The 16,067-nt window shown below is 49.7% G+C and overlaps 1 protein-coding gene and 1 pseudogene across 9 annotated transcripts in view; one reads left to right on the top strand and one right to left on the bottom strand.

Annotated features, from left to right (window-relative positions):
* The window catches only part of Nipped-A (Transcription-associated protein Nipped-A), a 435,149-nt gene that overhangs the window by 292,534 nt on the left and 126,548 nt on the right, over window positions 1-16,067 (top strand). For all 9 annotated transcript variants that reach the window (XM_075682662.1, XM_075682661.1, XM_075682656.1 and 6 more), the window contains 3 exons: window positions 820-1,080; window positions 5,499-5,642; window positions 6,158-6,528. In XM_075682662.1, coding sequence (XP_075538777.1) covers window positions 820-1,080; window positions 5,499-5,642; window positions 6,158-6,528 — 776 coding nt within the window. The remainder of the gene's footprint in view (window positions 1-819; window positions 1,081-5,498; window positions 5,643-6,157; window positions 6,529-16,067) is intronic.
* LOC142573362 (uncharacterized) lies at window positions 11,771-12,405 on the bottom strand (annotated as a pseudogene).

Here is a 16,067-nt window from a genome sequence, read left to right as displayed (position 1 = left end):
GTTTGCAGCTCGGAACTCGATCCGGTAGAATGTCCAGGCAGACCAGCAACCGGCAACTCCGCGAGTATCACAGGCCTAGCCGCCTTCCGTCGCGCATTCCACAGCCGCTTGACGCGTAGTAGCCTTGAGACGACAATCTCTTCCAGCCATCCGGGCAGCGAAATGAGCATCTTATCAAACGTCGCGAAGCAAGCGGCTGAACAAACGTAGACAGCGGCGCGATGAAACCAGAGATAAACAAACGTAGCGGGACGCGAGAGCGGTCGAGCGCGCGCGCCGACGAGCACCGGACCAATAGGAGCGAGGCGCGCGGGGGGTGTGCGCGCTTTGGCCAATCGGCGGCACGGACGCACCCTCCAGAAATGACGCGATAGCGTCGGTTTCCCTTCACCGACGCCATCTTGAACTGGTGCAAAATGCGCACAAAGAAAACAGCTTCAAAACAAGCGCAAGATGGCGGCCATCGGCCACCGCGTTCGCAAATGGTGACGGCGCGAAGTTTGAACATTTTTGACCAAATTTTGCTGATTTCGCGTTCACCCTGGCCCCTTTAAGCGCGATTTTTTATTATTTTCCGATTAAATTTAGCTTCTAGATTTCGCGGAGGGATTCTTGAATGTATAAACGTAGCGAAAATGCACTTTTCCGAAAATCGACTTTTTTGTGATTTTTTGCCGTTTCAAGACCCGCGTCCCCCCTTAATGAAGTCTTGCAAAACTGCATTGTCCTTGTTTTCATGCTCATGTAGCTGTAGTGTTCCGAGACCAGATTTTTTTTCACCGATTGCCACCTCACACGCTACGGTTGCTTCCCCTGCAGGAGGAGATTGACATCGAGCTTCCGTCGACGGCCGAGGAGCGTTCTCTGCTGGAAGGGAGCGTTGCTGGCCGTGCGCGGCAGAACCTGCAGCAGCTGGTGCAGCGACAGGGCCGCTTCCTGGAAGGCTTACGCGAGCTGCGCCTGGGGGCCTTCCTAAACGCCACTGTGCAGCTGTGCCACCTGGACACATCGCTCGCCCATCACATGTGGCTGCAGCTGATGCCCCGCCTCTGGAAGGTGCTCAGCGACCGGCAGCAGAGCGTGAGTCCGCCACTTTTCTATGACCCGGTTCGACGTGCTGTCTGCGGCTGGAAGGCTGCAGTGGTTAGGACAAGACTTGCAACAAATTAAACATGGCAGAAGAGACCAGGTTGGGATGGGGAAGGACAGCAGTGTGGTAGCTCTGGAATGCAATTTTTTGAGCATGCAGTACTGAATGTGGCACTGCCTCTTCAATAATGGGGGAGGGGGCAGTGAAATGAACTACTTGGAAGGAGAGCATTAAAGGGACACTAAAGCCAAATAATAAGTCAAGCTAAAGTGATAGATTACCGGTCGAGAACATCTAAGGCGTCAATATTAAATTGAACAGAGCCTTAGTAATCGAGAAATTGAACTAAGTACAGGACGCAATTGGCAGCTCTACCGGGACATACGAGTATTAACCCAATGATGAAGGCACTCCTTATTGTAATTCTGTCACTGTACTCAACCATTCATAATAAAAAGTGTCTGTATTGAATCATAAGACAAAAAAAAATGACAGTTGTATTTGATATTCAAAAAAAGTGCCATATTTATTCGAATCTAGGCCGATAGCTTTTTCCAAATGATCATAAACAAGATCTAGGGTCGGCTTATATTAGAGGATTTTAAAAAATGCGCCTGTTTGTAACTGATAATAAATATGGTCCATAGCTAGCGCCACCTAGAAAAGTCGGTATCGCAGCTGCTACTAGCCAGACCAATATCCAACTGAAGTAGATGAGCGATGTCTTCGCTTTGGGACCTGTGTCGTGTCGGAGCTGGTTCTATTGTATTGGCGTGCGGCATGGTGTTATCGCAATGGCACACTATAGTGCCGCTTTCAGCCGAAAAGTTGTGCTGGCCGCAGAGGCATGGTAAGCCAGGCGGGACTTCAGCATCGATGTGAAAAAAGTCCATCAGTGGAAGGCGCACCGGGAGACGCTCTTGCATGTGCTGCAACGAGGAGATGACAGCGATAAGGAAGATAAGCACGCAATAATAGAGAGGAGTTATTAACCGAGATCGCACCGCGTGTCGACGCGTACGATGCCGCACTGCCTGCGCATGCATGGGCGCGCAAACGCGAGCGTGCACGCGTCTGTAAGCATATGTGTGGTCTGGGCTATAGGGACGATGCTAACGGTGGTGACGACGTAGAGTGAGCTCGGCATGTTCATATTAAATAACTGCCGTTATCATTTTGTGAACGCTGTCCTCACTTCTTTTGTTCGGCCTACATTCAAGGTAAGTTTTTTAATTTTTTCTCGCTTCGAACAATAGGGGGGCGGCATAGAATCGGGGCCGGCCTAAATTCGAGTAAATACGGTAATTTATTGATGTTACCCTTTCATAATGACGCAGCAGGTCGAAAGGTTTCGTTTTGTCCACTCTACATCGCCTGCGCTTTTGCGTTTCAGTAGCTTCATTATTGTATTGTGCTGCCCTGGTTCTGCTGGCCCGTAGAACTTTCACAAACTGAAAGTAGCAGCGAATGCCATGTCCACACCACTTGACCTAGAGCAGCTGCAGCGGCGAATCCAATACTCTGTCTTGGATCCATTTCTCCATGGCTTGGCATTAGCGTTTTACGTAGAAAACTGTAGTACCATTTGTTGGGCACCGTTTTGCTTATTGAAAGGGATGGCGTACGCAATGTCACCACTCCTTGCTCGGGTATGGGATACAGTTAAACCTTGATATAGCAAAGTCGGTAAAATCGGCCATTTGCTTCATTATATCAAAATTTTGTTGTATTGAAATTCAATCTTTTCTGTAAATAAGTACAGTCGCCGATCAATTTTTCTTACACAGAAAAGGCCTGCAGAATTTTCCGAATTATCGGGCAATCGAAATAGAAAATTTTAATGAGAAAACAATTCATTTTCACAAATTTGGGAGTCGGTGACAAATAATACTGTTTCATGCCACGTATGTTGACAATATCTTCTCGACCGTACATATTAAGTGAAGCCAGCCATGCTTTTACGTGCACTCCGCCCCTGCGGCTGATAGCGTCGCACTCATTGGGTCGACGCTATGAAGAAAAGCGCTGGCAGCAGGGAGCGAATGCTTCATTAGCCTCTTGCTCCAACAGATCTTGTGGGGTCTCTCACACCCGTGCTCTTGGGACAAAGGAACGACAACACAGTAGTGCAAACAATCACAAGGGCATTTATTGCACCTTTCATAAATCAATGCCTGCTAGCCGAGCTGCTATCCACAAAACATGCCGATGGGCGCGCGACAAATCTAGAAGTCTGACTCACCGCGACCGGAAGCGAGCGAATATGTTCGCCCCATACTGGATCCCAAGGCCTGGTCGTTCGCGTGTATGGTCACGCGAATCGTGGCGCGTTCGAAGGCGGCCACGCGAGGCGGTCTCGCAGAAGCATGGGTCGGCGCGCACGCGGGATACGTCCCCGCCGCGCGCCGACCCGCCGGGCAAGAGCGTCGCTGCACGTGCGGCACGGCCGTCCCGCTTCCTGTCTCGAACCCAACAGCCCGAGCGCCTTGTCTCCCGACGCCCGAGTAACCCCGCAGCGGCGCGACGCTCGCGCCATCTCTCGCACCGCGCTTGTACCACATTGACCGCCGCTGACGTCACGCAGGCCACGCGGCGAAGTGGGATTACAGGAGACGCGCTATGCGGGAAAAACATCAGGGGACGCGCGAGAGTCGCGCATCCCCACAATCTCTAAAACTCAAAATTACACAACCTCCAATACTAAACTTGGGGTAAGCAGCTTACGTTGCGCACGCCGTCTCGGCACACCCACTCTTTGCATACGTGGCAGATTACCTTTAAAGCAGGGTGGGCGGCTCTGTATGCACTTAGACGTGCTTGCAGCTATGCGCAGCCATGGCTGATACGCACGCCAACTTACCCCCCCCCCCCACACTCCACCCCCTCACACATTACTGATCGCGTTACCGCAACTCGCTCCCATGCCCCTCTTTCCCTTTGATCGCGCGGGAGGGTGGGACTCGCGAAGCCACTATCTTTCTTGTCTCACCCTCGCACACTTTCACTCACCTCCAATGCACATAGTGAGCGGGATGCAATCAAATCTTATCGTACTTGAACTTTATACGGAACATGATGTGGCTACACTTCGGCAGTTGCTCTTGTCATACCGTGCGTGATTTGAGAGATGCAGTTGTCGACAACCGCTTGTAATTCAATCATTTGACCATCTGTATCCGTGGAAGTTTCCATTTATTGTCTCAGCATACCCTTGCGGCCGCAGTGAAATTTCGTTATATTGAGGTTCTAAATACACGGTGTTCTATGGACAAGAGGTTATGAAAAGTTGAATACTTCGTTATATAGAGAATTTCATTATATTTAAATTCGATATGTCAAGGTTTAACTGTATTTGAATTGCACTAAAGGTATGCGGACCCTTCATATGCAAGTTTCTCGTAAATTAAGTCCTTTCTTGTCCCGAAAAAAGCGCTGCGATGTTTCTGGAATGGTATTTCAACAGTCCACACCGACTTAACATTTGCCTTTAATGTCCCTTTAACTGTAGTCGCTGACTAGTCAAGAATGCAGCACAGACTCCTCTCAAAGAAGTGTGATGCATTTTGCCCTTCATCCCTCCACGCTCGCTTACGTGCATTGCTGGTGTGAAAAAGAGGGGCCAATTCAGCGTCAATGAGCATGCCCAAGTGCAGGGATGAAGGAGACAGCTCATGGCAGAAATGGCGAGGGGAATTAGGAGACGGATCTCACTTACCACGTGTACGAAACACTTTCTCACCAACACCTACTCCCTCTTTTTGTGTGAGTTACTGGAGAAATACAGTTGACCCTTCACAGATGTGGGTATCACTTGCATCTTGCGAATGAAATGCTCCACTCAAGCTGGGTGGAGAAGTGTTGTAGCATGGAAGGCGCCCGAACAAAGTGAAGGCAGGGATACAAAGGACATGGAAAGAGATGGCAAAGAGTTGCTTCCATGCGCACTTGTGTCCCCCGAGAAACACTCGCCATTGCATTCCTGCCTTTTTCCTAACTGTGGAGCATTAATGTAAAAAATGTAAGGAAAATTTGTGCAGTTTCTGATCCACATGTGCCATGGAATCAAGAATTGGATGGAAACCCGTCAGGTCGGGAATATACATCACGACAGTTTAAAGCGGACACTGACCACAAAAGCTTATAAAAGGCAAAGACGTTTCGGCTCCCGCACGGGAGCCGGAACGACTTTCCCTTTTATAACCTTTGTGATCGGTGTCTGCTTTTAACACACGTTCTGTACCTCCCTCGCTCTCACCACCTCCATTTGGCATCCTGCATTACAGTGAGGGAATGTTACCTGTGTTTGGTTACAGGTAACCCTCCCACAGGTAACCCAACCTGTTGTTGACAGGTTGCGTTACGTGTGTCGACTTCTGCGTGAACGCTTGTGCTTGCACCCCACATGCAGGTGCTGGCCGGAGAGCTGGTGCCATTCCTCTGCAGCGGAAGCCACGTGGTGCAGAAGGACTGCCACCCGAATGCCATTGGTGCCTTCGTCGAGGCCCTGGCTCAGTGCAGTCCGCCAGTGGCCATCAAGCCAGCACTCATCAAGGTGGGCGGCCCCACAGGAAAGCACCCGGCAGCTGCCAGGACTTTTGCATTGCCTGGTGCATTTATAGTGGGGAACTAAAGCACCGCTTAGAAAATCAGTACTGTGCTGGCCATTGGATGGAAGAAAATTATAAAGAGAGCAATGTATTGGGCTAGTTGGTGGCCGTTCAGAGTTAATGATATCGCCGTCTACTTAATGACGAGGACTTGACCAAGGACGATGACAACGGATGGTTTAATTCACGAAAGTGAAAATTGTCATCTACCCGACTGTAGCATGAAACTATGAAGGAAACTCATGTGGCTTTTTCAGAAAGAAAGCTTCACAATTGATGAGAAATTCGTCCTGATCCGGGGCCCTAACCTTGCGACGATCATTGCCTTTGGGAAAGCCATTGGTCTCGTGTTTCGTCGCCGGGCCAGGACAAATTTAAAATCACGAACGTAAACTGACTAATGGAAAATCTTGCTTTGTGTCAGCGACGCACGTCTTACAACGTTTGCCATGCCACGCAGTACTTGGGCCGCTCGCACAACCTGTGGCACCGCGCCTGCCTGCTGCTGGAGCAGGCAGCCCTGACGGGGCGAGGTGGTAGCGGTGCTTCGTGTAGCAGCGGAGTGCGAGGCGCCACCGAAGAGGCCGGGTCTGCTGCGGAGGACGCCCTGGCCGAGCTGTACTCCTTGCTGCGCGAGGAGGACCTCCTGGGGGGCCTGTGGCAGCGCCGGGCGCGCCACCCCGAGACCCCCTTGGCCCTGGCGCTGGAGCAGCAGGGCTGCTTTGAGCAGGCTCAGGCGGCCCTGGAGGCGGCCATGGCCCGCGCACCCCGGCACGAAGCAGCGGGCATGCTTCAGAGCGAGTGCCGCCTCTGGGAAGAGCATTGGCTCAGGTAAGTCATCGTCAGCTGTGACATTACTTGGACCTCGGTCTCATGCCCTGTGGTAGTGGATGCAGATTGGATGGAAACCACTACCGAGAGCAGTACTTACACAAAATTATTTGTCTTGTTTTTAATATTTGCTGTGTAGCCATTGATGCAGTAATCACTCTACGATGCGTTAATGTCTTAATAGTGCAACTCATAATTACATCGCTCTGTAATGCAACAAATTCAAAATGTACAAGTGCAAAACAGCTTTGGGCATGAAGCAGGGGGCAGCTTGATAAACTAGTAGTAAATTGTAGGGGTGCTCAAATACCCGATAGTAAAATTCTAATCACATATTGAATCAAACCAGGAAAGGAAGACCGAATATTGAATATTGAATATCAGAACATATTTCACAAAATTGAATGCTTACAAATTTTTGGCACAAAATTAGTGTTGCACATGCTCTGGAGTCTCATAGCATAGCATAACAAGAAGGACACAGCTATCAGTAACTTTGGTGCATAGAAATCATGGTACAGTAAAAGCTCATTAATTCGAATTCCGTGGAGATGCTATGAAAATTCGAATTATGCAAAATTAGAACTAATGAAAATCTCAGAAAAAGAAAAGAAACACTTGGTTAAGGCGCATATATAGTCTGACGTAGCATGAGCGCGCGCGCGCACATGCTACGTCACGTTGGCGAGAACAGCGTCTATAGTTTGAAGCACTGGCACAGCCAACGTAATTGGACACGGCCAACGCGGCCTGACATGCCCGGCGTCGAGTGGCTCTTGCTCCATCCGCTTGTTCATTGCACCGACTGCGCCGACCCAGAATGCACGGTGCGGGAAAAAATAAAGGTACCCACGCCATTTCAGCGATGGTCGCAGGCAGCCGTTCAAAGCGGCGCGCGGGTTGGGAATCGTTCTGTGCATGCTCCGAAGAGAACAGCCGACGGGGCGCATGTTAAAGTCTACAGGAATGGCATTTCGGCTGGCACAGCGCAGGGGCTGTAGCGTGACTGGCCACACACGATGTGCTCTGACACTTGCCACAGGAACAAGAGCTGCTGCGCTCTCGAATGCACTCTCGAAACGCGTCACAACATGCTGCGACGTTGGTCTCCGTTGTGCTTTCGTAGATGCACCAGGTGCACGCTGCCAAGTTCCACCATACGCATAGGTGGCGTCCAAACATGTATCCCAGCGATACTTTCCTTAGAGTAATAGCCACAAATCTCAAAGGCTATGCTTTTTGGTACTGTGAGCGCCGATAAACGTCGCGGCCGCCATGTTATAGACATTACCTGGTACCGCTTCTCAGCAGAACACCTCGCAAAGAGCTTAGCCTCCAAGATGTAACATGAAAAAAGAAAGAAATTTGCCAGAGAGATGAAGCATCGATTGCGATAGCAACTTAGTAGAGAGCCGTATGAAGTAAGGATAGTACTTTTATCGGCAGTATCAACAGGCAGTGCCGCACTACCTCTCCGCTTTCCTCCATTGCATGTGCAAGATTGAGTCGCAATCATCGCCTTGCTCACTTTCACTCGCACATACAGCGCGTACAGCTCTCGGCATTGCTCTCACTTCTCAGCATAGCTGGAGGAGGGACTCTTTCTTTTTTATAGGCTGCTCAGACCGAAAAATTCTGCTTACAAAATATCCACTCGCTTTTGGAAATAACTGGTACGGTGTGGTGTTTCGCCCAACCGGCCGTCTAGCGCGGCCGGGCAGCGGGCAGGAAGGAACTGAGCCTGGCTCCGATCCCAGCACGATAACAACAACAACCTTTATTTCACGCAAGCAGCATATCTATATAGCAAGCACTCACGTGACAAGTGACGTCACGGACAGACATTTCAGACATCAGGGCGAGAGCGCCCGATAACGCAGACACATGACACGTGGCACAGGCGCTATCAGCACATCTCCCCTTTTTTCTGAAAAGATACATCGGCATTTGTAACGAAACTTAGCACTGCAGCCAACAAAAGATGAACACTTTAATGGAAGCAACCAATGCTCAAAACAAAAGAACAGTCAGTTACTGAACCCATATCGGTCTGGCGGTCGGACATGACGGCCAAACCGCGTTCTATATCCAGGAGGGTCATTTTGTGGCAAGGAGTATTAGATGGATCGGCAGGTGCCTTGTTTTTAAATGGATTAGTTTCCCGTTCCATTTCTACCTGACCATCATATGCCTGCTGAAACTCATAGCTTCCTCCTTCCTCGTAGTCATTCTGCTGGGAAACAAAGGGAACCAGGAATTTCCTGTTTCTTTCTAGGACTACACCAGTAGAAGTTCTAACTACATAGGACCTCAGACGTTGTGCAAGACGCAAGACTCGCGCTTTCACTTTGCAGTCTGTCACCTATACTTCCGCTCCTGGTTTGAGGACTGGCAGCGGAAGAGCCCTATGACGACTATTGAAGTACCTACACTGCCGCTGTTGGATGGTTACATCACGATCTCTGAACTTTTTCAGGCTCACCCTCTGGGGCAGAAGGCTCTTGGGAGGGACAGGAATTGTTGTGCATAGCGGCCTGCCCATCAGAAGCTCTGCAGGGCTTTTTCCAAGTGGCCCTGGGGTGTCCCTGTACGCTAGCAGCGAAAGATAGGGGTCCTTAGCTTTTATAATCAGCTGTTTAATTGTTTGGACCATCCTTTCTATTTCCCCATTTGCCTGCGGGTATCTGGGGCTGGTCGTCACAGTTCGGAAGCCATAGTCGCGAGAAAACGACTGAAATTCCCGAGATACAAATTGTGTTCCATTATCTGACATGACAACCTCTGGTATGCCATGTCTTGCAAAGAAACTTTTGAGGTGCATAATGACAGTGACACTTTTTGTCGAAGATAGCAAGGCTACCTCTGGGTATCTAGAAAAATAATCTACGACCACCAAATACTCTTTTCCCTCAATATGGCAAAGATCAACGCCTAGCTTTTGCCAAGGACGCTGTGGAGTGGTTGTCGGAATCATTGGCTCCGACTTTTGTTCCCTGTGCTCTGCGCACACTGGGCAATTGGTCACCAAAGCTCTCAGCTGGCAACTCAACCCAGGCCACCATACGGACTCTTTGGCTCGAGCTCTGCATTTTTCAATTCCTTGGTGACTCTCGTGCAAGTGCATCAAGACCTCTGCGCATAATTTTTGTTGGATCACCAGCCGCACACCTTTGAGTAGCACGCCTTCAGCGACTGTCAGCGTTGCTCTTTCCTGCCAGTACGGATGCAAGACCATCGACAGCGATGAGAACTTTGGCCAGCCTTCCAGGCTGAATTTTACGAGAGCTTGACAGACTTCATCGGCTGCTTGTTCAGCTCTGACTCGTTCAAAAAGGCTAGCCTCGACGGTATTTGTCAAACAGCCAGAAACGAACTTGGTGACTTCGCCAACATTCAACGCATGAGCGTCAATTTGTTTCCCTGAATCGGGGTTCTAGACAATACATCTGCAGTAACGAGGCTCTTACCCGGTACACAACCGCAAAGCTGAACCGCATAAGCCTCATGCAAAAGCGCTGAATACGAGGTGGCAATGCATCTAAAGGTGATTTTCCCAACAATGTTACAAGTGGTTTGTGGTCGGTTTCAAACAAAATTTCAAGACCTTTGATGTACCCTTCGAATCGTTCTGCCGCCCAAGTCATTGCCAACGCTTCCTTCTCAATCTGAGAGTATCTGGTTTCGGCAGGCGTCAACGAGCGTGACGCAAATGCAACAGGTCTTTTTTCATTGTTTGGTTGAACTTGCATCAGTACGGCCCCCAAACCTAATGATGACGCGTCAGCAGAATCGTAGGGTACTTTACATCATAGTTCGCCATGACGCGCGTCGAAGAAATAACGTCTTTGACGTTTGACAGCGCTTGCTCTTGGGCTGGTCCCCACGTCCATTCGAAACCCTTCAAAAGCACGTGACGTAAAGGCGCTGTTTTCGAAGCCAAATCTGGTATGAATCTTGCCAGATGATTAGCCATACCAAGCAGCCGTCAAACGTCGGACACATTAGCTGGCGTCGCCAGTTCTTTGATAGCACGAACTTTTTCAGGATCCGGCTTGATGCCATCTCAACTAAGCACACAGCCAAGAAATCTTTATCTCAGTTACCCCAAAAGAACATTTTTCTTTCTTTAGCGTAACGCCTGCACTTGCGAGACAATCTAAAGTTAGACACAGGCACTCGTCATGTTGAGCCTTATCGTTGCCAAAAATGAGCACATCATCCATCATGTTTATCACGCCTGGGATTCCTTCAAGTATCTGTGACATTTTCTTCTGAAAGAACTCGGGTGCTGGCGTTATTCCAAACGGCAGTCTTTAAAAACAGTATCACCCAACTGGCGTTATGAACGTAGTAACAACTGGCTTTCGAGCGACAACTTAATTTGAAAAAGAAGCCAGAGTTGGCGTCCAACTTAAATAACACAGAGGCCCCACCTGGAAGACCAAGGCTATCATCCACTGTCGGCATGACATAGCGCTCGCGAAGTACACTTTCCTTGAAATGTGTCAAGTCAACGCAAATACGAACCGCTCCAGATGGTTTGAGAACTGGCACAATTCCTGCACACCATTCTGTTGGTTCATCTACTTTGCGGATCACACCATCTCACTCCATACGCTCGAGCTCCTGCTTAACTCGGTCACGCAAGGGTAAGGCTATACGACGCGCAACATGAATTGTAAAAGGTATCGAGTTCGGCTTTAGTCTAATTTTGTATTCTCCTTTTATCGCTCCTAGACCACTGAAAAGCTGCGGGTAGGAAGCTTCGACGGCTGTTGCGTTACTGACCAAGTCTGCGAATTTAATAACTTCTAGAGCCTCAAGCGCTGGGAGACCCAAAAGTACAGAGCGTAATGGAGAGACCACGTACACGATTTGCTGGACAGTGTTTCGTTTCCACTGGATAGTGGCATGAAACTTTCCCAAAACATTCAGTGGCTCATTCGATGGGCCTGTTAGGATTCGGTCGCACTTTTCTAGCCTGGTAGGCAAACAGGGAAACATTGAGGGCACAACGGAAATTTCGGCACCGGACTCTACTTTAGCGAACACCAGAGTGCCGTTAATGACTGCCTGTACATACCGAGAATTAGAGTACTCCCTGTTCACCGCGCCAATGAAATACGCCCCCTTGTCCATATGGAGAGATGAAAGTTGTACCTTCTTTCGATCACGTGCAGCCTTTTTCCCACATACAGCTGCAAAGTGTCCGGAACAACCGCAGTAGTTGCATTTCGCAGCCTTAGCTGGGCACGAGGCTCTGGGGTGCGCTTCTTGACCGCAGTTGGGGCATGACCCGGGGGTGCCTGGTCGGTAGGTCTGTGCTCTGGGGCGCCGACCTTGTATTCCAGGTGAACAGTTCTTTGATGAGCTGCCAGAGTGCTGTCCTGAAGAATTCTTTCCGGGCTGCCCTTGCTTGCTGATCGCGTCAAGATTGCTGGTCGCCGCTACCAAGGGTTTGTTGCTGCTGCTGTCGTTGGACGGTTTCCTTTAAGCGCGCTTTTGCCAAAGCGCTGGCGAGAGTCAAATTCGCATCCATTTGAAGTGACTCAGAGAGCTTCGCATCCCTGAGGCCGACCACAAACCTGTCGTGAATCATGCGCTCTTTTTCCTTGTAGTCGCACCGGTCTGCCAGCTTGTGCAACGTGGTAACGAATTGGTCGACTGACTCTCCAGGTTCTTGAATGCGACGGTGAAAGCATGCGCTCTCATAAACAAGGTTCCTTGCGGCGATGAAGTGCTGGTCGAACTTCTTTCTGACGACTTCGTATTGCTTCTGTTCTTCTTCGGCTAATGCAAAAGTAGAGAAGATTTCTCTTGCTTGCCTGCCCATTGTATAAAGTAGAGTCCAGACCTGTGGTTCTTCACTCCGCTCATTTAGGCCGAGGCGAAGCGGTAGTCATCAAAGAGTTGGATCCAAGAAGGCCATTCAGACGTCCGGTCGAAGTCAAACCTTGGCGGAGCTGGAACCGCGAACATGCCGTGAAAGGGCTTGACTGCATTGTCTTCTGTCATGGCGGCGGTTGACGAAGTTAAGGCAACGCCCCTCGAATGCCAGAGGATCCCACTTCTGACACCATGTGGTGTTTCGCCCTAGCCGGCCGTCTAGCGCAGCTGGGCAGCGGGCAGGAAGGAACTGAGCCTGGCTCCGATCCCGGCACGATAACAACAACAACCTTTATTTCACGCAAGCAGCATATCTATATAGCAAGCACTCATGTGACTAGTGACGTCAGGGACAGACAACGTTTCAGACATCAGGGCGAGAGCGCCCGATAACGCAGACACATGACACGCGGCACAGGCGCTATCAGCACATACAGGTGTAAGCACTATCAAGGGTGAGCTTTAGCTTCTGCCATAAAACTAAGTCCCTAAAAATATGTTGTCGATTGCTTTAAATGACTGTCTTATTCAATTTCTGAGCTGATTAAAAAAATTACCGACGATTACGTTACTTCCTAATGCGAAATTTGAGTGCAGCAAATAAGCTGTTTCACCTTTTCGATAGATTGAGGCAAAGAAATCGAGCAACACATGTATGCGCTATCACAGAATTTTTTTTTTATTTTTCACACGTATTCCTTTAACAAAGACTCCACTAGGTAAGCTTCTGCTTCGGCGGCACGCACCTCTGGATTCTGACGGCGACGGCGCTGGGCCTCTGCTCTGGCAGCTCGTTTAGCAGCAGCAGCAGCAGCAGCAGACGGAGGACTTCCATCGGTCGTCTCGCTCATGGCTCAGAAAGAACTGGCAGATAATTTCGCAGTGGCGAACGGCAGCGGCAATTTCGGCTCGGGCGGTGCACATATACAGATCCGCCGCCACCGATCTGGCTCTCTGATTGCCACCGCACAGGGCGAACGGCAGCGGCAATTTCGGCTCGGGCAGTGCACATATACAGATCCGCCGCCACCGATCTGGCTCTCTGATTGCCACCGCACAGGGGTTGCATTGGAGGAGGAGCGAAGAAAGGAATTAAGTTCGAGCCGGCGCTTTGACAACCGGAGACTCGCAGGAAGAGGGGGGAGGGGGGCGGCGTGTACACCCAGCGGCAAACGATGGGGGCAGAAGCGCGCGCAGCAAGCGGACAACACGATAAAGGGAGGAGGGAAGAGATAGCAGCGACTGACTGATGCCGCTGACGCCGATAGTGAGTCAACCCCAGCTGCGGTGTTGGTTTCAGGGACAACGCCGCCGATGCCGACACAAACAATATGATACCCTCGCTTCCGCAGCGCTAAGAACCAGGTCTAGCCGTGGGAAGGTGGTCACGTATTCGTCGACGTGCCGGGGCCTACGTGAAATAACCGGCGCGTCGGCAACTGAAGAGCACCCTATCCGCCACACAAGAACAGGGGGGGGGGGGGGACCCTTTCCTCCTCTTTCTGCATGGCGGCGACGGTGTTCTATGCAGTCACGTTATCTTGACTCTCTAGCGGCGTCAGCGGCATCCAGCGGTATCAGTCGGTCGCTGCTAGCGCTGGGGGGATGAAAGGGGGGCGGAGCTGGTTACGAGGCCGACGACGACGCGAAACCCAGGAACGGACGCCAAAGAGCTGCGCTCTAAAATTCAGTGATTTTTTTTGTGTTAGAATAATTATAGAGATAAATAAAAGTCCATTACTGCTGTTTGTGGGGAAATTAGGTAAAAAATATTGAGAAGGAACCAATAATAATTCATGAGTGGACAGCAGAATATTTTAGAAGTGAAGTGCTGCATGTAGTTTTCAAATCCAACAACAATTGGCAATTTAGCAGCTCTTTACAGTTGAGCGTTTACGTTATGGCTACTAGGGAACAAGAACAGCAGCAAATGAAAAAAGCTAGAGGGGGAAAAAAAATCTGCTTGCAGCCCTTCAAGCTTCATGCATTTATCTTCATATGGGAAAAAACATTACATCTGTAGCTGTCCCAAGTCTTGAGATGGTGTCGTCACAACGAAGCAGGCTGAGAGAAAAGTTAGTTATATTCCGGGATATACGGTATTTATGTTGTAGCTTCAACGGGGCGGCCGGACGAAAGGGTTACGGCATGAGGCCTAAACGGCCGGGGCGCGCAGCGCCGCAAGAAAGAGCCGGACTGCTCAAGTCAGGGACCAGACAAAGAAAGAATGTTTATTTCTGAGGAGGCAACTTACAGGAGGCAACTTACAGCGTTTGGCGCTGAGTGGTGCCCTGATGTAAAGACCCAAAACCGAAACCAGAAGTTAACACAGGATACCACATCACCTCTCCCTTGAAAGGAAAAATGCTCTACTCGCTCTCCTCGCAACAAAAGCAAGTCACGAGTCAAAGAACATATGTTAGCACTATAACATACATGATAGTGATGTCATCTTTACACAATAGAAAATGATGTCTTTGGCTTCCCCATTTAAAGAAACGCACAACATGGAAACTGAATATAAATTATTGCACTCCAGTTCTGCTGTTTCAGTACCCGTCTTGGGCGGACGACGAGATGCAGCCTTGCACACACCGATAACACAAAGAATTCACAAAATACAAAAGTAGACAGTAACAAACATCTGTGTGCCCCCTGAAACAGCATTGATGGGTGGCTCATTCGCCCTGAGCCTGACTCGAGACAGTCTCTGTGGCTGTCGTGGATTTGGCATTGTGCGTAAAAGCACGTTACACTCCATAGTCCCCCCGTAAGAATGCTAAGGACTTTTAATGTTATAAACTTTTCAGCATGAAAGACAAATTAGTATGGCGGTCAGCACCGTAGTAATGATGTGCGTATTGCACGAATACGCTACAAGAAACGTAATGTATCCCCTATACCAGTAGTAACTGGAAGAAAAGGTGGGAGACAATCATCAAGGGAAGGGTAGTCACTGGAGTGACTCTTTTCAGTGAATTTTCCAAGAAAATCCTGCAGTGCAGGGCATTTCACAAGTTTAGATGCATTCCATCGTTTGCCATTTTCAAGCCTGAAAGTATTGCGACCTACCCTACGGTAAATCTTAAATGGTCCCGAGTATTTAGGATCGGACTTTCTCGAGTTGCGTACTCGGACAAGATCTCCTGGACAAAATTGAGGGCATTTTGATGCACGACGACGGTCCACGTACGTCTTAACACTTTTGGCGTAAGAGCCGAATTCGTATGCAATTACCTCCTTAATAGTCTGGAAGCTATACTCGGTATCCTGATCCCAGACAAACGGTTTTCCTTGCTTTAGCAGTTTCTTAAGCGGCTCTACCAATTCAGCGTACTGCGGGATCAGTTTAGCGTAGTATCGCGTGACACCAAGAAATGAATGCAGCGACTTCTTGTCAGTTGGCTGCGGTGCCTCAACAACTGACTGAACTTTGTTTTCCAGGGGCAAAATACCGTTTGCAGCGCAGGCTTGCTCACGGAGAACCCGAGGTTGAGGACGCAGTTTTGCCGAGACTGGTTGCATTTGACCAGTTTTGCCGAGACTGGTTGCATTGAAGCTCGAAGATGAACGTTGTGGATGAAGTCCTTTACAAGTCCCGATTGTCCTGAGTACGGCTGGGCGAACTCCGAGGGAGCGTTGTGCGGGAGAGA

Source organism: Dermacentor variabilis, chromosome 2, assembly GCF_050947875.1.
Source record: "Dermacentor variabilis isolate Ectoservices chromosome 2, ASM5094787v1, whole genome shotgun sequence".
NCBI lineage: Eukaryota > Metazoa > Arthropoda > Arachnida > Ixodida > Ixodidae > Dermacentor > Dermacentor variabilis.
The sequence above is the reverse complement of the archived record's forward strand: the minus strand, read 5'-3'. Positions and strand labels throughout refer to the sequence as shown.